The 25,228-nt window shown below is 30.9% G+C and overlaps 3 protein-coding genes across 7 annotated transcripts in view; 1 reads left to right on the forward strand and 2 right to left on the reverse strand.

Annotated features, from left to right (window-relative positions):
- The window catches only part of LOC136990114 (N-chimaerin-like), a 40,108-nt gene extending 37,130 nt beyond the window's left edge, over positions 1-2,978 (forward strand). For all 4 annotated transcript variants that reach the window (XM_067288473.1, XM_067288474.1, XM_067288475.1 and 1 more), the window contains one exon: positions 851-2,978. In XM_067288473.1, coding sequence (XP_067144574.1) covers positions 851-1,034 — 184 coding nt within the window. In that variant the 3' untranslated portion in view covers positions 1,035-2,978. The remainder of the gene's footprint in view (positions 1-850) is intronic.
- Positions 1-25,228, reverse strand: part of Mlc1 (Myosin light chain alkali) — a 105,050-nt gene that overhangs the window by 46,649 nt on the left and 33,173 nt on the right. The gene's annotated exons all lie outside the window — the stretch shown is intronic.
- Positions 14,385-25,228, reverse strand: part of lili (LMBR1-like protein) — a 37,087-nt gene continuing 26,243 nt past the window's right edge. For both annotated transcript variants that reach the window (XM_067288477.1, XM_067288478.1), the window contains 5 exons: positions 24,507-24,583; positions 24,315-24,392; positions 21,102-21,175; positions 20,879-21,036; positions 14,385-15,255 (listed from right to left, as the gene is read on the reverse strand). In XM_067288477.1, the coding sequence (XP_067144578.1) occupies positions 15,011-15,255; positions 20,879-21,036; positions 21,102-21,175; positions 24,315-24,392; positions 24,507-24,583 (632 nt within the window). In that variant the 3' untranslated portion in view covers positions 14,385-15,010. The remainder of the gene's footprint in view (positions 15,256-20,878; positions 21,037-21,101; positions 21,176-24,314; positions 24,393-24,506; positions 24,584-25,228) is intronic.

Raw genomic sequence — 25,228 nt, forward strand, 5'->3', positions numbered from 1 at the left:
GAAAACCGATTTTTTTTTAATGATAGGTAATAGTGCATTCTAAGACTTATCTGGTGGATTTTGCAAATGTCTAACTGCTTTCTTGCCTTGTGGCAAATGAGGTCATGAGGATCCTTGCATAAAAGTTTTTGAACATATTCTAATTGATGTAATTATTGAATGTTGATAGTGATACTTAACCATTTAAACAATTCTCAACTGCTTTAGTGCATCTTTATTTTTTACAATGTAGCCTGTCTCTCTCTCATGTTGCCAGCCTGGAAGTATTGGAACCATTGGAACCATTTCATCACCGTGGACTTACTCACTGCCTTGTTTTCTTCTACAACATAATTTTCTCCAAAGTAGTTTTTATAATTTAGACTTTTTTCTAAAAAAACTGCAATATTCCACAAAAATCAATATAGTTATTTACCCTTTTGAATCTACATCAATGAGCAGTATTGTCAGAAGTTTTTAATGTTTTGGTTGACAAGCTTTCAAATGATATATAATTACCACATTTTATAATAAATTAATGTAGAAAAAAACTGGATGAAATTCTACTGCCTAATTTTTCCACAAATCTGATAAAAATGTTTATCATATTTTCACAAATGTCTCATTTGTGACTGGTATATTGTGCAAGGTGGTAAATAAAATGGAGTTTATAATTTGGGAATAATATGATTTTAAGTAGTTTAAAATATACAAAGTTTTTTGCAATGTTTAAATATTAAAGATTTTGATTTAAAAACAATCAAAATGTTTAATATTTATTTTCAGTAATAATTAGTTTCATACATATTCTTATAAGTAATATTTAGGCATTCTAAGCAATCTTATTGCATTTTTTTTATTGTATATCTAGGGTTGCTGAAAAGAGGAAGCAGAATTTGATGACCCCTCAAAATCTTAGTACTGTATTCTGTCCAACTTTATTACGTTCACCTGAAATAGGAACTGCACCAGATCATCAATTGTCTGCATGGCATTTAGAAAAGGATGTCATCGAGATGCTTATTTCCCATCAGAAAAAACTGTTTGAACGTTAGCGTCCACTACATCTAAAAGTAGTATTTCCTTAATATTCCAATTCACGTCCATAGTTATTGCAATAAGGCATTCTCCGCATTTTAAAATTTAATTATCATCTGAAATCATTTATATTTTAAACTGGTTTTTTTATTTTTTATTTTATCTACACATTTTCAAGCATTATACAGATTTTATATAAAATAATGGTTTTTTTTTTTTTACATTTACTGATCTGATGCAAGTATTGAGTATTATAATTGAAAAATTATTCTCACACACACACACACACACACACAGTTTTTAGAAATGAGTAAAATGGATTAATGATCTTAACTAAAGTCATCTTCCACAAAGAAAGGACCATTCCAAATGTGATAAAATGTTAATAGGACTATTTGAGTAATTTGTGCATAATTCCAACTTATAAATTTGCAAAATGTTTCAAGAATGATAAATATATATATATAGTATTTATATAATCTAAATGTAGAATAGAAGATCAGATTTATTGCATAAATATCTTTAAAATATCAGAGAGAATATTTGTGTATTGTGTTTTTTTTGCAATGCTCCAGTTTGGAATATTTTCAGAGGGTGCTAATGTTTGATATTATTTAATGGTTAAGCAATTGGAAATTTTGAATATTCTATTTGTTGCACTCCAGATGGTTAATAAGAGTGCCAAATATTTACAGAACTTTTATAAGAAAAAAAAGTGCATTGCTTAACAGAAGTTGAAAAAATTTTATATAGTTTTATTTTTTATTCTGATTATTTTTTGTGTATTTTTTTCATTTTATATTGGAGAATTGGCCATCTAAAATTTTTCACTCTGTGTATTTAAATACTCTCAATAGTAATAGAAAATAATCATTATTCTGTTATATATCAATATACATTTAATATCTTATTTATATGTAACAGTTCTGTTGTTAATCACTAAATCATTCTTCCATTGTTGCTTAAAAAAAATCATTCTGAATCGCTTTATCATTAAAAAAGAACAATAAATGGTGCAAATAAATTTGTTGATCCAGTTGGAAATTTTCAATTTTATATAGAACATTGAATAAAACCAAAAACTACAATTTGTCTATCAGAATTGTGTAAATTTTATATTTAATTAATGCTATATTAACTATAATTATTCAGATTTTATGATAAATGTTAAATTTTGAATGTTAGTTTAAATGTAAAATTTTTAAATCCAATTTATATATGTGGTTATTTCACTGGTGTCAGGTTTTGCCAAAAAGAAAAAAAAATTTAGATTTAGGTACAAGTTGTATACGAATCTTATCACAAAGGACAAAAACAATTTCAATTACTCTCTTAAGCTGCCAATAATCAGAAACTACTGTGAAATTTTCAAACTGCAAAAAAGTAAATAAATACTGTAATATGGTCTTAAACATCATGACGATTGGCTCATTTGTTGTTTTGAAGGGTTTAAGAATTGTTAATAACAAAGTAACATAGAAATTACATAACAGCTTTTATTATATTTATGCCTACATTATATAATTGTTAAAAGAAATTAACTGCAAAGTTTTTAATTTATTATTTCCATATACTGCAGTTAAGAATCAAAATTTTTTTTTTGTAAATTATATGTTTATTTATTTTTTAATTTATAATAAATGATATATTAATTGATATATATAAATATGTATAATTAATATTTTTCAATATTCGTTATGTTAAAAAAATGATTCTAATTATGACTACCTCACTTAGTGCAAGTTTGGTAAAGAAGAAAAAAAGAAAAGAATAATTGTATTATTTTTTGTAATTCACAAAAATCTCTTATTAAATAGATAAGGTTTTTATACCCTTATCTTCATTTTCCATTTCAATCAAATGTATATAAAGGCAAGTTGAAATAAGTGAACTGTAGTTTAACTAAAATGTATTTAATGAAAAATTAAAACGCATATACTGTTATGTATTTTATGCATTCATTAATTTTTCTCTCCACTTCTTTCTTTCCAATAAGGAATGCTATAAAACTAATTTTTATTTTTATTAACAATACATATAACATTCCCAAGACTGACTTTGTAACACACAATATTAATTATTGCTAGACGATTTGGGAATTTCGTGAGTCAAGAGGAAGACACTCTTGACTGGCAAAATTCTCAAATCTACGATACTCTTAATGTGATTTACGTGACGATAAAAAGTGCCGGAAACATCGACGTTCAGCTTCATCGAAGACAGCTGTTGACTAGCCATCCGAAGCCACAACAAAGTGGACATTAACAATCTGTGACAAACGATCCGACTCAAGTTCCCACAACTTTGAAAATCTTTTTCTTTTTACCTATTTATTACCCGAAGTTATTTGGGTACGATTCCCACATACGAGAACAAGAAAGGCGGAAAAAAAATAGATACAAAATCGCAGGTATGTATCACATTAATAATTAAGTGTTCAATGTTGCGCATGTTTACTATACTGGCGATTAACCCCAAACATATCCCGTCATTTAACACTAAGGTTAAAAATATTCATCGTTTTAATTTCGTCTCTTGGAAAGTTTCCGATAAATGTGCCCCATCTTGTGAGTCGAACTTAGCATTTTCTAAAAATAGAAGATAAAATTGTGAATTTTCAGACCATATCCACCAATTTGACACTATATACAATACTCGGAAACAATTAAATAGAATTAAGTACGTCAGCGCGGTTTCTGCTAGAGGAAATGACATTATAAATCTGATATGTCACCACTTGGACGGACAATATGATGGATCTCCGGTTTAGAAAATGTCATTGAACCGAGCTCTTTCCTATGTTTACCCTCAATACGAAATTGCCAAAAATAAAAAAAAATAAAAAAAGGGTCTAGTAATCTGCACTAGTTTCGTGTTTATCAATTCGTCCTGTTTAGTATTTTTCTAGAGTATTCTTGAATAAACGTGCTTTTCGGATGACGATTCGGAATAATTGAGCCAAATCTTGGGCATTTTTAAACTTAATTTATAACTGGTATTTAAAATAAACGTGTTTCGAATTTAATAAGAATATATTTTAACTAATCACAAAGATGGCAGAGATAAGAGTGACCTTGATCAATAATATCTTTTCATAAATTATCCAGTTGTAAAAATCTGTACATCCTCAATTAAAACTTCCTATTGTTTATCGATAATTTATGATTAGATGATGATGACGAGTCCATAGTTTGTATGAAAACATCAAGAACAAAATATAAATGAAAGTTTTAAAATTGATAATCTAAGAACAATATCTTTAAACTAAACAGATAATATATATATTGTGTTTATATTGATATATTTACTTAATACTATATTTTAAATTACTCGTAGATATGAAAAAAGTGTGAAGATGTCTACGATGAAAAATTACTTTACGAATTTCTTAAAAGGAAAAAACAGGTGTTTCGCTAGAAGGCATTTCATTGAGGATGTCGAAAACGTCATATCCGGTAATTCGACAGGGGGAAGCGTACGAGGCGAGGAACTTTTGGAAGATTTAAAAAAAAATGTGAGTAAAATACAGACAATTAAGACTCGATAAGAATCGTACGAAGTGACAGACTAGTGACTTTGTTTCCGCTCGTTGGTGGCTAAACACAAAAGATGTACCGGAACAAATTAGTTGACCTTGAACTTGTCGACCCGCTGCTTAAATTAAAGTTTTAAAGTAAATATGAACTTTACGTAAAATGCAAAATTGATAAAAGGTGACGAATATTTATTAAAGCGAACGTTTATCACCTGTTTTGATGATGATGATATATTTTTTGAATATTTCGTAATTCTAAACGGAGAATTCGCACTTATCGTGAAATTAATAATTAAATTAACGAAATTTCCATAAAAATTTCATTATTTTGAATACTTTTAGTGATCTAATTTAATATAAAATGTTTAGTTTTAAGTAGTAAAAATTCGATTTAGTCTGACGAATATTTAGTTCAAAAATAAAATTAAAATAAAAAATAATGGTTGAATAAAAACCTACGCATGGACAGAAAGGTCACCTTCCGTTATCAGTCTGAGAGATGATATTTCTTTATCATATAATTTAAGTCTATAGTCTACGTAATTTCGAGATAATTAGTTAAAATTTTAAAAAGGTATTTTAAACAGTTTCGCTTTTTCCATCTTTTGCACCGGATGATATATTCGGTCACGCTAAAATGATAATTAGATGCAACGAATTGTTCGAATGATAAAAGTTTAGTTGTTCTAATTAATCTCATTTCTGTCAATTAGTCCGATTGTTCAACGTTCGGAAAAATAAATTAGAACACATTTACGATAATGATAGACAATAACTTTTTTTTTGTCTAAAAGGAAATTACAAAGAATCCATTTAAAAAAATTCTAATTGTTACAAAATAAATATTTAACAACTGCGGGAATTCTGTACACGATGTATAAAAACATTGCACGTAATTATATACAATATTTGAAGTGATTTTTCACTTAATCTTGCCTTACCGTCTCCCTTCTTAGGATAGTCAGACTAGATAATTCGACCTACGTCGCAGCTTGAGATGTTATTGGAAAAAAAAAATTGCGATCCGTTTTGACAGAAGTAATCTGTAAAACGGCGCCATTTTCGGACATTTTAGCAGTTTTTTTTAATAATTAATTAAAATAAAACGATCACCTCACATTCACAGAGCGGATATTTCCATGTTTTGACAAGACTGTCTCATGGCTTCGTTCTCTTTTTCTACCAGGTAGGAGGGATAGACGGATTTATCGTCCGATTGGGAAGAGTTTTCGTTGCAGCAGCCGTCTATGGGAGGTTGGTTTTCTCTTCCAGATTCCGTATCTCTCGACTTGTTAACGAAATCCGGATTATCCAATATACCCGTCCGTTTTCGATGTTTCTGTTTGTATCTTCCCGATCTGGAGACCGACATCTGATGACGGTTCCTCTGTCGATCGAAGGCGGGAGAACCGTCGTTCTGATCATCTTTGCCGTGTTCTTCTTTCTGAGTAATCCTTTCTTTCTTGTGTTTCGGGTTCCAAAACTTCCACAAAGACATGCTGCTCTTACATGGCAGATACACGAATTATCATCACATGTCTCGGCAGTATAATAGATAAGCGGATTCCTTATCGCTTCCCCACTGTACGCAATCGAAAGGTTGGACTGTCGGGTTGTTACCACGCCGCTGTTTACGGAATAATGATATGTAGCGGAAGCAACCTATCCTCCGCTTCACTGATAGCAACATGTCCGAATCCAGCCATTGTGTGGCTTCCTTTGTCCGTCTGGGCGGAGTTGTCGAAACTGCTGAGCGGCTATGCCACACAAATCAGCGCATCTCGACTTTTTTGTTCCGTCCTCGAAACGCAAAAAAGAAAAAAATATTTTTAAACATTTAATTCATAATCTTATATAATATTTTTTAAATTTTAGAAAAACATTTTCTTTAATAATAATTATTATTATATCGCCATGTTCTACTTTTTTCTTCGTGGAAAATTATGACCGAAGGCATAGATCGATACAGATATTAGTATCTTATATAAATCTGTTGAATCTGGTTATTAAAGTATTCCCTCGTACTGTACGTATTTTAAAACGTCACATCTTATTGGATTAAAAAAAAAAAAGGTGAATGGCGAAAAAAGCGAGGATAAAAAGTCGATGGGTTTCGTGACTGAATCCATTGAAAGATCGAAGCGTAATGGAAACTCAATATGTAATAGATATTAGTTGACCCGATCCGCTATCGGACATTGTAACACTTTACCTACACGACTTATACACAAGAATTGCTTTTACGGCCGTTTTTAATGTCGATCGTTTGATCGAAATGTCGGGTTAGATCCGAATTGCATCCCGTCACGAATTTCCTATCGTGGCAGAAAATCATTTAGCGAAAACAACCGAATAAAAAAAAACTGCATTAATAAACAAAAACGGAAAGTTTTGTTCGAATTTTTTCCTTCTAAATTTAAAAATTTGTTCGGTGTGACGTCAACTTATACGGCATCCAATAAGAGTTTAATACAGACAATCTCCTAGCAACGGAGTCACGCGAGTTATGGGCGTCGCCATCTAGTAGCACGATCTTGTAACATCCTTTCTTTTATAAATGAAATAGTGCGGGAGGATGCGTCGGATCTGAATCACATTGACCCGAAAATGTGGACGACATCCAACAATAGACCGCGTTGTCTTAAATTACACGCCACCTGTCGTTTCTCGCATTTTTTTTTTCCGACATAGATAAAGAACGCTAAATAAATGGGGAAATGAATTACGCACGAAAATTATGTATTAATCATGTTACGAGAATTAATTTAGCTTTTCACGAAAAATAAGATTGAATTTCGAAACTTTCGCCGAATGCACTCGAAGATGCAGAGTATTATGGGATCATTATATAGGTCGACTGCGTTATTGCAAGCTTGATTAATAGTCTAGGACATTATCAAGGACAAAAGGAAATTCGGTTATTGGGGTCATTAAATAAATTGTAAACAATAGAACTGATGTTTAATTCGAAGATTTCTTTTTTTTTTTCCATTTTTACATAATATATTCCGCCTTTTCTCCGCGCCGTTCGAGAAAAACGCTTGGCGGATTATGAAATTATGCAATATGTATTGAATTGGCGATTGTAGAGCTCCAGTTGTTTGTCTTGAAAAGATCCGATTATTCGTATTGGAGTTCTACACGAGCCGGACTCAATGTAACCTTGCTACGCCCTTGTCGGTTGATAATCAAGTAATGATCACTGGAGCATGCAGACACGCACACGGGGAGGAGGATTCAAGTCCGATGAACGTGGAAGTAATTCGAATATAATTCACGATTTTAATCTTTGCAGATCTGTCATCCAAAAAATTCGAAATTCTTTCCTATAATCTTTAAGTTTTGATGATTCTGTGAAATGGACACGATGGACGTCATTTCCATGTATATTTGTCACGGATGAAGGGCAAGGACAAAAATAATGCCATTTTTCATTTTCAATTACCTTTCTGTATTCGTTTTGATTAATGTATTCTTATAATTGACAATGTCTTGCACGTGCAGCCCAAAATAATAATTAGTAGTCGTTATGCAACAATAATGTTTTTAGATATTTAATGAGTATTGAGCATAAATTTTAATACATGTTGTCATTGTTAACATTTCAAATGCCTTCCAGATGACATTTTTAATGCTGCGTCGGAAAACTGGAGACGGAGGATAGAATTAGCTGCCGAATGATACTTTTATCCAGATAGTTTTATTGTTTATAAAATGAATTAACAACAAATTAGAAAGTGTTATATTTCCTTGATTGTAAGACAGGCAAGTTTGAAAGTGAATTTAAAGTTTTTTTTATGGAGGGAAAATTTTTACACACCTTTTTATGTGTGTTTTAATATTTATAGCTATTTAGCGTTTAACTGTATACTTCAACGATTACAGTTTTTTACTCGGCACTGCTGTTGAGTAGAATTTGACGAATGGGTTGCAGGAAATTAAATGATATGGTATCAAATTTCTCCATAACACATGAAAGTTTTAAAATATTTTTAAACATTTTAATTCTTTTGCTTTTTTTGTTGTTGTTCAAATACGTGAAATGTAATTGTGTAGAAAACTTAGTTTACCATTAAATGGATCTTTTGTCACTAGAGCATTTAGAGTCTAAATTCAAAAGGTGTTATTTTTTTAACTTGTTTTATATTACTAGCTTCTAGTTTATTTTATAAAATACTTACTCTCTTTATAATTGTTTTATCAACAGATGAAACTGAAGAAAATTCTATTGTAATTGATTTTATGTCCTTTGTTTTAGTTAAGATCTACTTCAACAGAAAAGTAACCTTATTCGGATTTGTTTTTCACCTAACTGTTGAAATTGGATATTTGTTTGCAAAATTTCTTTTCTACATTTAGATAAATTTTGATTCATATTCTGGAGAACTGTTAGTGATAAATTGCATTTTTATTAGATTTTCCAAAAACTCAGTAGTTTTTTGTTAATAGTACAACCTTTTACTCTTTCACATACTAAGTATTTATAGATTATCTTCAAAATAAACCTCCTACTGCTATACATTTATGCAAAACATTTTTGTGTTGCTATTCAACAAAAGCAACCATAACATATTGATCCACAGAGGAACAATGTGCCCTTGCAGCTATAACTGCCCTACTCTTCTCCAATCTCCAGTATCTGCAGACGTGACTCTTCTCCAGGATAAAAGAACAGCTGAAAAGGTTCAAACAGCCACACTGCAGCTCTCAAAGCAGTTGCAAAATATGATTTTGCTGCAGCTTCTAGTAGTAGTAGACATTGAACTACTTCCCCATTCTACTGCCAAAGGTTCCCACCTTTTGAACAATTACATGGTAAGACTCTTATTTATTTATTCAATAAATTCTATTATCTTGTGACTGAAGAGAGTGAAAAGTAATATAATTTGCTTCCATGAAATACAATACAGAAATAGAATATAGTATTAATATCAGAGAAGTGTTTAGGAGACTGCACAATTATAGCACAGAGTACCACCATATCTTCTACAGTTCTAGAAAAAAATTGTAACTTATGGTATTAAACCTAAATGTTTTTGGCCGTTTTATATTGGCCTTCCTCATCTACTAGCAAGAACAAATTTCTGTTTTTCATTTGTACATGTTAAAAATTTTTTGAGTGAAAACTATGATGCAGAGGTTATGTCGTACAGACACAACACAGTTTAATGGCATGTTATTTGAGTCTGCTAGAGTACTGCTATGAACTGATTCTTCTTGTTTTATGTGGAAAAACTCAGTGACAGTTGACCTTCAATACAAACAAATACAATGTCAATTGGGCCATGTCTGCCATCTTTATTTGGAAAGGGTTAGGATGATGATGTTTATGCTTAGTAAGTGTTGTTCTTGTTTTCCTTTGGAGTTGCTCGAGATCTGTGTGAGTACTGGGATGACGTGCGTGTTTTGCATTTCACTCTGTTCTGAGAATAGCATTTAACCTGCTTTGGTATTCTTTAATTAATCTTTGCTTTACTTGTGCATGTTCTGTTAATTTGGCCTGTTGGAATCCTAAATACATGTAGAACTTGCCCTCTTCCATAGATTCAATAGCGTTCCATTTCCAAGTGCAAAATCTTCTTTCTTCAGAATTCCTTTTTCTATGTGAAGTGTTTTGCATTTGTAGGAGTTCATGAAGTTGTTTTTGTGTGGATGCATAAAGTTTTATGTCGTCCATGTACATAAGATATGAAAAAACAACATAATTTACACTGTCACATCTGATATTGAGCCATATTGTGTTTTGTTTAACATGTTGGATAATGGGTTCAGGGCTAGGCAGAACCAGAGAGGACTCAAGGAATCTCCTTGAAAAATTCCTTGCCTAATGAATATTTGGTTTGTTTGTATGGAAGTGTTACTAACCCTGAGATGTAGTGTGTTTTCCGGTGATGGATGTATTTTGTACGTGTGTGGAACACTGTCGAATGCTTTTCTGTAGTCTATATGTGCCATGTGTGTTTTTCTGTGTTGTTTGTGTGCTTGCCGTAGAATGAATGAATCTATGAGTAATTGTTCTTTGCATCCCCTGTGATTTCTACGGCAACCTTTTTGTTGTTCAGTAAGAATGTTGTGTTCTTCAACATGTTTCTACATTTTGTTTGCGATACAGGATGTCAATAATTTGTAGAGTGTTGGAAGACATGTAATTGGTCTGTGTTGTGTGGAATCTGTGGTATTGTTGTTTTAGGTTTCATGTAGGTGATGCCCCGAGTAAGAAATTTTGGCATGTCTTGTGGATTGATGATGGTGTTAGGTGTTTAGCTAGTTCCTGGTGCAGTGATGTAAATTTTTTTATACCAGAAATTGTGAATGTTGTCTACACCAGGTGTCTTCCAGTTGCGTGTTCTGTTAACAGTAGCGGATGTCGTGTACATCTATTTCAGCACAGGGCATAGTTTGTATGTTATGCAAGTTTTTGTTCTCCTCCTCGATCCAGCCAGCATCGTGTGTAACAGCACTGGACCAAAGAGAAGACCAATAAGTTGTGAGTTCTACAGACAAATCAGTACCAAAATAACACAGCACAGTGGCACACCAACAGAAGTTTTTCATTATTTGTGAATAATTTGTTTTGTCGGTTTCGTAGTGAACATGTTTTGTATCGTTTACAGAATACAGCCAAAGCACGTAGACTGAAAGTGTGTGTCGTGATGTTCATGTTGTGTGTGTGTTTTGATTTTCTTGAAAATGTTTTTGAGTTGTTTCTTTAATTTGGGTGATTTGTTGTTTTTAGTGTATTGTGTCAGCCTACCTAATTGCTATCAAATGTCATTTATTTGTGTTTCTATTCTTCTCTGCCAGGCAGGCTTGTGATAGAACTGTGTTTTGTGTGTGTCACTACTGTGACTGCCTCAGCATAAACTAATATATGAATGAATGTAATGAGTGTTTACATAATTTAGTGTTTTTCCTACTACCTTTGACGTGTTGATTTTTGGTATTCATGGTCGTTGTGTGGGACCTGTGCCTGTATATTTAGCGAGTGTTTCCTGAAATATAGATAGATTTAGTTAGTATGCTCTCACTTCTATGTTATCAGTGATGGATGAGGAAGTGTCTGTAATATCAATAGTGGTAGTTGTTGTGTGTGCGCTGTAATCAGTACTTGTTGCTAGATTAATGAAGATTAGGTAACCTGTCAGGATAATGTTAAATGTTTCTGTGTGTTGATGTATTTGATCAGCAACCTGTTGTGGGATAAGGTTGTTGTGTATAACTGTTCTTTTTTGATCAACAACCCTTTGTTCGGTGACAGTGAGGTGAGGATATTGTTGTGTGAATCTATGGTGTAATCTTTGTCTGTATGCTGTCATGTTTGTTTTGAGTTTTGTGACGGTGTAGTAAGTACGAATGATAAACTCATTCATTTCTATTGTCCATTTCATCTATTGGCATGGTTTTCCAGCCTTTGTGGTCTGTGGATGCACTGCCACAGGAACACCAAGGCTGGGTTGGTTCCTCACATCTGTTGAGGGCATTGCAGTAGCCATGCTTCGGCCGGTGCTGCTTTCGCCACCGGTAACCAAGGGAGACTGTGGCCTATTTTTCGAACGTGAGCCTCTGCCTAATCCACGAACGCGGGCCTTGTTAACTCGGGCGACGTCGGAGCCGGTATCATACTTTGATCTGGTTACTACCATGATTAATATCTCTGCAGAATGTGGGTGTGGTGTGGTCACTCTTAGCTTCATTTCTCCCCATAGACCTTACTGGCATGGGTGTCCCTACCAGGAGCTTGTGCTCCAGCCTGCATTGCTCTATGGTTCAGTAAAATTACTGGGCTCTCCCACCACGACCAGGTGGTGACCACAGGAGAGTTATTATTATTATTGAGTTCAACAATTTTGTTAATACCTAATATGTACAAAATATCACATTTCCTTTGGTATCAAGATAATGCTATTTATTTTTTGAATCGATGTTGCGGGCCATATCTTTGACATGCCTGCTCTAGAGTATACGTGGTATAGCAGGATATCTTGACTAAATACAAACTCCTGAACTGGTAATTCCAGTAGCAAAATTAAAAATCACCGTAACTATAGCATTTTATCTTATGCAGAGCTTATTAAACATACTGATGAATAGCTAGCAAACATTATATTTTGAAATATTTATTCCATGCTATATCATGGCGAGTCATATAAGAGAGGCGCTGGAGTTGTTTTGATATTTCCTCTGACAAATTCTGCACAAGAAAAGAGTTACCTTTTTCTTTATTAAAAGATTTTTTTAATTATAGAAATTTTGAAAAGAATGCCTTCTGAAAATGGTGATTGTCGAAAAAATTAAGATAACCACAAATTTATTTATGTAGACATATTAAATTGAAAATTCTGTAGTAATTTAATAATTACAATATACAACTAAAATCATTTAGTATTTTGTTATTTGAAGTAAAGGTCATGCTAATGAATATAGGGATTTTGGCTATCCTTGTAGTATATAGTGATTGCAAGATCGCAAGTCATGCGGTAAAATGCACGCTTGCTCTGTCCCTTTGCCATGTTTGTGGTCTAACTTTCGCTTGTTATTTGACAGGTTGGCAGTGCTTTTTTTTTTTCAATTTAAACTCAATACAACTGCAGCATTTTTATTTCATGAACAAAGTTAAAAAAGATGCTGCTTTATCTGAAGAGAGTTCATCTGAAGAGAGATATGTCAAGGTGTCGATCTACAACAAAAGATGCTTTGTATAGGTCGAGAGTTGTGGCCTAAAGTAGAATTTGGTTTTGACGACAAATTACTACACTCTTTCACAAATGAAAGTTAAGGGCCTCTAAGATTTGTAAACTATCTTACGAGTGGCTACGTTTCTCTTGATTACGTACTCTTTTATAATGCTCCCGATATGCAGTTGGGTTGTGGCCACTCTTACTCCATGTATAGTGTTGACACCCAGTCTAGTGATGACTCGTCATAAAATGAGGAATGTTTTCCTTTGGGGTAAACCTTTTCAATAATATATCATCATTAAGGTATGTTATATATAAACAAGTTGTTCCTGACAAATTCTTAAAGTTACTATGTAATGATTTTTTTTACCTCTTAAAGAAATGTTACTTAATGTTGCTCACCAAAATAACCTTAGTTTCCATTGTTCATTTACATCCAGCTATTGGTTGTGTGTATTTTTTAAGATATAACTTTGGAAGGACAATTGGTTCAAAATTTACATGTCTAAATTTATTTCTAATTCTTCATCTGCTAACTAATATCTTTGCTTAAATATACAGTAGTTAATATTAAAATGTTATTACAAGCAGAGACTATTTCACCTTTCATTTTCTTACAGATTGTGGTTGTTAAAATTATTTAACTTTGTTAATACCGACAAAATAAAGTACAAGCCGGTTACATAAATCTCATCATGATATAATTAGTAAACTTTTGCACTAAATAAATGATTAGATAATCAAATGCTATTGCTTACCTGAAATGAAATGTTTCTGACAAACTCTTGTATTGATATTGAAATTTTTCTGCTTAATTCTTGAGAGCCATGCAAATTACCTTTGTCGTGAAATCTCCTCAGTTTGGGATCCTCTGACAATGCCGAGAATTTTAAAAAAAATAATGTTTCTTCTTCTTTGGTGAATTGTAATGTTAGTTCACTAGTGATATTTGCCATGAATAAACAACACAAGAACACCAGCTAAAATGTGCGTAAACAAGCTGCAAAGATGACACGAGAATGCGCAATTGTCCGACTCCATCACTCGTGACGTCGACTCAACCTCTCTATGCAGTCCTTGTAAACATTGTAAGTAGTATAAAAAAAACTAGTAGTTTTTTTATAATGACAACACAAAGAAAAAGACCAAGAAAATTGTAATGTGTATCCATTTTATTATAAAATATTAGTTGGATAAACTTCCATTTCTTCAGGTGCATTGCACTTATGAAATAAACTATTTCAAAACTGGAATGTTTAATTATTCTTAAATAAAAACATATCCAACTCCGGCCGTCGGCAAATTCAAAGAAAACGAGTTTCTTTGGCATATCAAATATATGTATCTTTGGCTTTCACATTGAGCAATGTACAGTCTATTTTCTATTTTAAAACTCATTGCAAGTTTTATAAATATTATGATACTATGACATATAAAATGAATCAATATAAAACATTTATATAATTATATTGGTTATCCATCGTCGTGAATTATTCTACAATTTGCTATACAAGGTATCATTGGCTAACTAAAAATATACTTTACAATTTGACAAAATAATATTGATGATTTCACAAATGACAATAAATTATAAATATAGGAACAATATATATCGAATGAGGAGTGATTATTGATTCAAGAATTATAAATGTTTACTTGAGTATTTGAATAATTGTTCATTTTGTTCAGTTCCACTTGAATGAAATTAGAAAATATTTTTTGGCCCCATTTGACTTTTTTTTGATAATAACTGGCCATTTTTACATAAGGGTGATTATTACTAATCGTCTTTGGAATGAGGCCATATTCCATTCATGGAAAGCGATCTGCGTTCTCTCGTAACAGTCCATTGAGCAAACGATTTAAATCTTCTGATAAGCTCTTGTCTCACGGCTGCGGTAAATTTCGTTACCAGACACAAAGCGGTTGCCACGGCAAACACGAGATTGTAAAAAAGCACGATGTAAAAATTTCCTAGCCATTCGATTCTTCCGAAATCTCCCAATAAATCAAAATTTGTTATACCTGATTAAAAGAAATATACACTTTCAAAAGCTGAAATATAAAGCTTTTGTTATCAAGAAATTCCGTTATATTCTGTCAAGCTTCAGTATTTAATTTAAATTTACAAAAACTACGTACTTCAACATTTCTAAATTTGTACAGAAGTGCTTAATTAAGGTGCACGAAATTTAAATTCTCAAAAAAACTAATGTTCTAGTGAATATGGTTTTATATTATTATACTACAGACCAGAGTGAATTTTAAATGGCTATACTTTTTTCAAGAGAATTAATCATCATCAGTGTCTTATCAGGAAAAAAATTTTAAATCATAAATTGTTTACAATTTATATCAAATAAGTACATTGTATAGCAGAATTAAATTATGGTAGTTATATAAATGTAATATGGTTTATGCCAGAAAACTGTTTTTAGTTGTGCTGTTGATCTTGATTGTGTGACATGCATTTGATAGCGATGTTTTCTATGATAGATGTAATACTTTACTAGTTCAAATACTAAGAGAGAAAAATATGATAAAAAGTTTAATACTAGAATGTTTTTAATAAGCTCAGCTAAACTTCTCTAAGTGTGAAGTTGTATTTTCACAATGTCACATTTAGGGATTGCAATCCAGCTGGATTTTTGCTGGACCAACATCATTCCAGCTGGATCCAGCGCAGATGTATTTTTGGTGCAATAAAGTGTTATCTGTCTATCTATCTATTCTGCAATTTATGTTTTTTTAATGAAAAAAAACATTTTTAAAAAAATACTTAATTTAAGAAACTTTTATTATTTAGACTGGTCACTATAAATCAGTAAAACTTACACATTTAGGTAGTAAACTTAACTTTGGTTCGGTTTAACACTTGAGATAGAGATAATTAACTTCAAATGTTTAGTTAGATTACATTATAATTATAATCTTTAAGTTAAATAATAGCAAAGGTAATTCTACTGATTAATTTATATTAATATATTATAATAATGTAAGGACGGATAATCAGTGGCTAAGTGGCTATCAGTCTTACCAGTTTTCATATATAGGCTCTACATATTAGTCTGTAGTTATTTATAAGTATATAAAACTATGAACTGGAAGTAGAATAAGTTAAATAAACTACACCTTTATCAATCCAGCAAAATTTAATAAAATAACAACGTTTTCAATCGTTTTTAACTATCTTCCTCGGTTACAAAAAAAATAGAACATTAAATATACCAGTAGAACATAAAATGTGTTCGGAATAAATATAAAAATTAATGGAAAATGTCCAAACGGACAAAATATAGATAAACAAACAAAATAAACAGTGGAAAAAATATATACAGGGTTTTTTTTTTAAACTGACGGTACTCAGAAACATCTGTAGAGCAATCTAACAGCTGGACTGTCGCCAAATTTGGGAGAGTGACTAAGGATGGCATGGAAAAGAGGTAGAATTTAGGTACTACTTTTTTTCTTTGCGGAATCTTCCGCGAAAAAAAAGTAGTACCTAAATTCGCCGGTAGAGGAGGATTTGGCACTGTTGTAGTGAAAAAGCTACCAGCACTTCACTGAAGAAAGGGTCATCAGTCGCTTTTTTCCACTTACATGGCCGCCTCGCTCCCCGGATCTAACCTCATGTTACTATTTCCTGTGGGGTTACTTAAAGTCCAAGGTCTATCTTGGTAGTGTCCCAAACTTGATGACTTTGAAGGACAACATTTCTCAAACTGTGATGAACATTCCTGCGGACATGTTACGTTCGGCCATAGAGAACACGGTGTTCGGGATGCAATGAGTTGTCCAGCAGGCCGGTGATCACATTGAAAAAGGGAGAAGGTTATTTGCTGATTAATTAAACTTTCTTTATTACACTGAAACCGCTGTCTGATTATTCATTCGTGTGTTTGTTAATTGCAGCTGGATTTTATGCAGATTCTTAGCTGTTTTGCTACAACAGCGCCAAATCCACCTCTACCGGCAAATTTGGGTACCACTTTTTTCTTCACAGAATCTCTTTCCCATGTTGTCCTTAGTCACTCTCCCAAATTTGGCACCAGTCCGGCTGTTAGATTGCTTTACAGATGTCTCTGAGTACCGTCAGTTTAAAAAAAAAAAACACCCTGTTTATAAGATCCAACGAAACCAGCATTGTCCGTTAATAACATTAATTAATGTAAAAGGATCTCCACATGGTAGACAACGAGTCCGCATCTCTATGGTTTATACAACCAGTTGTCATGTGCGCCTTGCAGATTTCCAATCTCTCGAGATGTTTGACCGTTTGCCTATTCGTTGTCGTTTTTATAATTGCCGCTTGATACCATTGGACGTTAACATCCTTCTGTCTTTCGTATGATGCCAGCGCAGTGTTGTCAAGGTTCTTACTGTGTAAGGAACTGAGTCCGAGCGTTATTTTATTATTATTTTTCTGTTTTATTATATTTTGTTTATTTAGGACATTATTACATTATTATGTTTATTTAGGACGAAGGTTCCCCACCACTCTCTTGTTAGTAACGAAAAAAAAAGATAAAACAACTCACAGAGAAATAAGCGCCGTAGGAAAAATCTTGCGCACTTGCGCTGCCCAGCGGAAGTAAACGGTCCTCAGAAAAAAAAATGGAGGGGGGAGTCCCCACACTCACTAGTAAAGAAATACTTGATAAACCGTCTTAACATCCCAGAAAATTATGATAAATACTTTGTAAACGGTTTATAAGCTTTGTCGGAAACTTAAAGCTGCCAGAAAAGAAAATTAATGTTAGCAACTAAGTATGTAAATAAGGGGAGTAACTCGGCTGAAGTGTGACGTCACCTCACAGTATAAAACCCGTACGTTAACAGAAGAAGAGAGAGGTGATTTCCAAATCGAGGTGACCGAGAGAGAGGTGAATTCGAAAGAGAAGTATTTTCTGATAGAAGTCCAGATTGATAATTGGACGATCCAAGGTGTTAAAGAGGAATTCAATTGACAATTTGACGATATTGAAAGGATTGAGGAAATAGGTTCTTCATATAGTGAGGTGACGGATAGACGTTAGAAACTATGAACAAAATCTCTTACTAAGTATTTGATTTGTCGAATTTTCAAAAGGGGAATTAATATTAAGTTAAGCTAAGTAGCTGAGTTTATTGTCGGGTTGACTTGTTGATTTTCGTTAATAAATTTTGTTTGGATTATTGACATTTGTACGTAGTACATTCTAGTTACTAATTAAATATATTGGAACTTTTTGATTTGACTTGATATTTATCGTTATTATTACTAATTTTTCGGTGCACACTTAAAAGCTCAGGCCTGGCAAACTAATCTCGAATCCGCGTAAAGTACCCGTTAGGTTAACGGAAGTTTTACCGACCGCAGTTAGTGTCGGTTTCCTAAGATACTAAAAATAATACTTTACAACTGATTGTATATTTGTGCTCTTAAGCCTTTGTTTTAAACTGCGCATCGTTGCACCCACATAAACAAGCTTAGAATTGAAATGTTGGTTGTGTAAAGGCACCAAATACATACCCGTTGTTGAATTCCGATCCTCTTTCTTTTTATCGTTTCTTAAAAGTTTGAAAACAGTGGGATTACGTCAGTATACAATACGAAAATTATCAGACCTGGCAGTACATCTATGTATCTTGTTTAAAAAAAATGGGATGTAATTAAGCACTATTCTTTTTATATTTGTTCCAAACACATTTTATGTTCTATAGTTAATGTTGTATTTTTTTGTAACCGAGGAAGATCGTTAAAAGCGATTGAATACGTTATTATTTTATTAAAGTTTGCTGGATTGATTGAAGTATACTTTACTAACACTAATAATTAAATTACTTATAAATAAAGTAGTGAGTAAGTAATTAGTAGCAGTCTAGTAGTTAGCAAAGCGGCAACGCAACGACGTAGACTTTTGCGGCATTATTTAGAAAGTAATTGAGTATTTGCGGATCCGCAGCGCTGGATCCAGCTGGATTGCTGGATGAGGGATCCAGCAATTGCAATCCCTAGTCACATTTCACTACAACTGAAAACTTTCATCCTACCATAAGTGAAGAAAAACTGATTTTACATAACATGTCAATTTGACAAATTTGTTTTCATTTAAATCAGAGAGATAATAGCTTCATTTTATTTTAATGATCAAGTTAAAGTTTACACATCTGTACTTCAAGCAATCCCTGAAATGTAGTCAGTCATCTGATTTAGTTTTTTTTTAAATGTGAGACAGCTTTTAATAGTTCAAATATTCAAATTTATAACAATTGTTCTTGAAATTCATATTTCAATTAATATTTAAAATCCATTATTTCATTTTTATTAGATTATGGATAAGTTGTGCGTACTTACTAATTTTTTCAAAAGAACAATTCATCTCAAATATCTATAGTTGTGTTTGTAGTATATTATAATTTTAGAAAACAACACACTAAATATTTCAGAATGGAGTTATAATTACAGATATAGGTAATATTACACAAATGTTTAATAATTTGAGTTTGTTTGCATGCAAGCTTTCGATAGACAAAAACAATGCAAGTGATCTGTTGTATCCTCTACTAAATAAAGTGATATCTTGATTAACAATTGTTAAATTATATATTTTTGAAATTAATAACAATTCAAATACCCAATTAAATAATATATTTTGAAGTGTTATGAATGAAAGTTTACAAACAAGTTTTTTTCTCCAAAAGTTAGTGTAGACTTTTTGGTGTTTTTATCAAACAAAGACAAGTAAAATAAAACAAGACAGATCTAACTATACAATAGATGGTTTTAAAGAAATATACTACCAACATTAAACAAAATGTTAAAATGAAATCTAAGTTGTATACTGTTGTTTACAGACTAACTCAAGCACTGGGAAGAATCAAGAAAAGTTTGAATTATCTATTTCTGCATGCATGTAATATTTGGCAAAAAATCACTCCTCTGATTTCTTTCCACTCTTCTTCACATTTTTAAACTAAAGATGCTTTTGTGTATTCCACGTTAGACATAAAAATTAGATTGGCAGTTGTTTAACTAAACAATGTCAATAAAACTGAAACACAATGCATGATTTTTGAACCTCAAGCGCATGTTTTCAATGAACCAGTAGATGAAATATACTAGACAAAGTATGTTAAATTCAATATATAAATACGCTAACTTTGAATTAGCTGAATTTATACTAAAAACTTCAATTAACAGTATTTTTTAAAACACTAATTGAAATATGAATTTCTAGAGTAGGAATAGTGGATTTGAATTAGTCACAGTTTATACATTCAAATCTGGCTAATTTTGTTTAGATTAAAAATAAAAGTCAAAATATTTGTTACAGTATGATGATTCATTTTTGTAAACTGTCAGAAATATATGCATTTGGTGATGAAAAGCTTCATTTGAGATGGATTAACAAAGAATATAATAGAGATTTTTTTAAAAATATTGTATACAATTCCAAAAAAATAGTGCATAACTAGTATTATAACAATTTACCAATAATAGAATATTTATGCATGTAAAAATGGTAATTAAAAAAAATCCACATCCACTTATTTAATTAGAACAAACCCTTTGAGAATTATTTGGAAATATATACAACAAAACTTTTGAAACAACTTTAATTATAGATCTATAAATATAAAATTGTCATACATATAAAAATCTTACCTAATGTACGAGCTAGGACTGGTAAAGCAGAACTCAATATGAGGAGAACAGCACAGTTACCAATTACCTGAGTCATAGACGTGTCGTGTAAATGTGGCCTCAATCTACATAATAGTGGTAATGTATAAAAACCTACAACAGATGCCAACCAAAGATATCTGTTCAGTTAAGCAAAATAACAGTTCGATTTAGTTATTTTAATCAATATTTTTTAAAAGGATACAATATAAGTACAATTTCCAACGAAGCACCTATGGCTCCTAAAGCAGATAATGAACTAATACCAAGTGAAAATTGCTTAAGAAAAAGAAAAATCATAAATATTAGAAGTTTTCCAGATAATTCATACAATAAAAACTACTCAATAAATAAATTTATATAATTTACATTTTAGTACACTTTTGCTAATCCAAACTAATTGTGGTATGGAATTGTTTAGATTAGATTTGTATGTATATATAAAGGGGAAAAAAACACTTAAATATCAAGTAATTTAAATTTAGTACATAGAAATCATATTAAAATAATAACTTTTTGTCCCCAACTTAAACATTTATCAGAACAAACAAAATTGATTTGGATTAGTGTGAGTGCACTGTATTTTATCTGATACAAGTCTAAAACTGCATCAAAAATAGAAGCATACCAATTAATTGTATGCTAATCATGAAGTGACAATTCTCAAATTATTGGTGTAAACAGTAAATAATCATTCCATTGAAAAAGTTAATAAATTCATTGCCTTTTAAATTGCTAAATTATCATTTCTTTAATGTTAACAATAATTCAGGATAAGCATGGTGACAAATTCAGTTTCATTTTAGAAATGACTAGTTTTCAGTCTGAAATTTTTATTCAAACTGAAAATGTTCTAAAATTATGGTACTAAAATGTTTAGAAAGACGTATTGATATTTTTAAGGAATAAGCTTCAATCTCATTCATAGCCAATTATCACATCTAATCGATTAATTTTTAATGCCATCTGCTTATTTTGGAAAGACATTTTTCATTTTTAAACAAATAGATTATTACATTGCCAATTATTTCATATTGTTTTGTTAACTACATTACACTTGAAACAATATCAGTTCATAATGGAAAAATATGACAAATTGATTTAATTTTACACATCAGACAATCAGAAATACTAAAAATCATTGCACCTATTTACTCAGAATGACATCACCATGAAAGTGTATAATCCATGTTCTACATTAAAAAAAGATCATATATTATCTTACTTGAATCAATTTATTGTGATAATTTTGATTATGCTCTGTCTAAGTTATTAGATTAAAGCAAACACCAGACAGACAGTTTGGTTCAAAAGTGCAGAGTTGGCAACCTAACTATTATGGATGGGTTAGGTTAGTTATGTTGACCACCCAAGAATAGGAGTCAACCTGCCAGAGACATTAAAGGAACAGAACAAAACAGTGTGCAATTGCACCCAAGCATTTTTAATTTAAGACTCATGTTTAGCCAATGAATAAAGTTGGTATTATGTGCCAGTTGCACCACAACCATGCAGATACATTACAACACAATATGAACAGGATGCTAAGTAAAAGAGGCCAATTTCCTTTATTATGTGTATATAAAATCACACTAATTATTTTTTTCTTACAGTAGTGCAATCACGCTGTGCATCTGCTACTATACTAAATAAACCAATAGGGATTATGGCATTTCTCATTAACCAATGGTGACAAGGGGAAAACCACTTTCTCCTTTCATACGAAATCAAATCTCTACTACTCTGACTACTAATATTTAATTGCAGTAACTCGACTTGATCAAGGATGATTTATTTTTAATTATTTTCATAAAATATAAATATATTTTATTAATTCATAGATACTAAGAAAAATTATTGTTATAAAAAGTTAAAACTAAAAAAGCTGTATATAAACTACTGTGTATTTCCTCAGATAAGACAATAGTTGAATCATAACCCCGGATTTTGGGGGCCTTTTTTTATCTTATAGGACAGATACAAAAAATTAGTTTTAATTTATATAAATTTCAATCTATTATAAAAAAATGGACAAACCGTAATTATTTACTAGTAGAGAGTAGGGCATGTCCACAAAATAGAATAACCGAGACGACGTTTTTGTGAATAGTCAAGGTCATTACCCGAATCAGTGTGAACATTTGCAACAATAGCAAGGCAGAAAATAAAATTTGTTCATTCAAAAAATTACAAATGGGACATAGTACTGTATAGCGTATATGAAATTATCATCCAGATGACGATTGCTGATCTGATCTAAACTAAATTCATAGGCCATTGATAATTTGGGGGTCATCTTATAGGACAGATATATGCTAAAACTATAAAAATTTGACGAAAATTTATACCTCGTCTTATCTGCGGAAATATACGATAATTTTTGTCAAGTATTTTTAACGATTAACAGTGAACAATTAATTCAGATAAGCTAGCTAATTAATTACACAATTAGACTAATATTTTAATTAAGACTAGGACAATCAATGTGTAAAAAATATAATATGACAGATAATTTAAGATTTAATTTAATATGATAACAAGTTAATCATTTGGAATTCTACTTTTGTTACTTTTCATTGTTTTTTTGTAACCAGTTATATCTATTGATGTAGTAGTGATAAACAGATTACAGTCATTAAAATAAACAGCTTTAATATGAGAAATGTTAAACACAATGATAAAATCAAAAAATTATGTGCCAGTTAATTTTTCAAAATATTTGAACAGTATGGACAAATTGTTATTCATGCAATCATATTCAAGTAAAGGTAAACATAAAGCAAGTGTTGGAAAATGATCAAGAAAAAGTGAAAATCCTTGTTTTATAACAAGTATAAGAATATTGCCTAATCCTTCTGATTTTGATGATTCTTTTTTTAGAAATATAATCATAACTAGATATTTTTTAAAATAATCTTAACTTCCGAATGTATCAAATTATAAAATAAACTTTATATTTTTCTTTTTGAGGAAAGAAAAATTTTTTTGACATTATTAATTCTGTGAGAAGATATGATTATAGCAATAAATTGTGAAAATAGCTCTAACATTTTTTCATGATAAATTTCTTCACTATTACTTTGTAATAAAAAGTATTTTTCTATATTAAATAATTTTATAAAAACAAAAATACTAGTAGAATTGAGAAAATATTAAAGGAAAATTTTGAAAGCAATTATAAAAAAAAGTTGTTTTAATTAAGGTTACAGGCTAAGAAAAAGTTCTAAGGCTAAGAAATGGAAACAAAAATTTTGATTAATCTTATTTTAAAATGAGCATAACACTAAATGGTACTAAATGTATTATTTCAAAATTAATTTTTAGTTATTTTAATACTGCAAAACTAACTGGAAAATAGTCCAATTATAGACTATATTAATGAAAACACTAATAAATTATAATAATTAATTAAGCTTACTTTTGTATATATAGGTAAGGCTTTAATTCCAACTAGTAGTTCTAATGTGTTATGAGCCACCATTACCACTGATATTCCCTAAACAAATGGAAATGTAAAAAAATTAGTAGACAAATATTAGATAGATATGACACAAATATAAAGTGAAATTTTACAAAATAAAAGAAATTTAAGAAATAAAAAGATACTTACAGTAAGAGCAAGAAGCAAGACCATAACGAATGGATAACCAAGATTTCTACGAATGGGTGATACTTTCCTTTGCTTTTCTACACAAAAATTTTATTTATAATTAACTTCATTTATTAAGTTGAAACTTAATCTCATTTTTCTAAAACAAGTTTTTTTTTTTATATTACATTTAAACTAATTAACTTTAACTAAAAATTTAAATATTATTAAAATGATAAAACAGAAGAATTTTATTATTATTTTGAACTAATGATTTATAATTGTGACAATACAAATGTGTAAATACATTTAATAAAATAATTCTAGTTACAGTAAAATACTACAAAAAGAAAAAAATAATGTTATCATTTTTTAATTTTATTACATCGAAAAGTTTATGAAATAGTTTGGAAAATTTCATTAAAAATTAAATATTAAATCACACATATATAAAGAATATTTTAAAATATTTGTCTAACATGTGAGAGAATCTGGAGTTGGGAGATTATATATTATTGACAAATTTATTTAAAATAATTTTTATAATTTTGTTAGAAATTTTATCAATCTAAAAATTAAGTAAATGAGAACTTCTTTTTATTGCCAGAAGAGAACAGTTTAGTTCCTCTGAAAGTGAGACTGCACAATTTCCAACACACAGCAAAAGCATGGTGGGATTTTCAAATAATCCTATTGGATAGAATTTTAGTATAAAAGGTGAGAGGTCACCTTCAAACATGCTC

Source organism: Centruroides vittatus, unplaced genomic scaffold (genome assembly GCF_030686945.1).
Source record: "Centruroides vittatus isolate TY-2023 unplaced genomic scaffold, ASM3068694v2 scaffold_861, whole genome shotgun sequence".
In the NCBI taxonomy this organism is placed as follows: Eukaryota; Metazoa; Arthropoda; class Arachnida; order Scorpiones; family Buthidae; genus Centruroides; species Centruroides vittatus.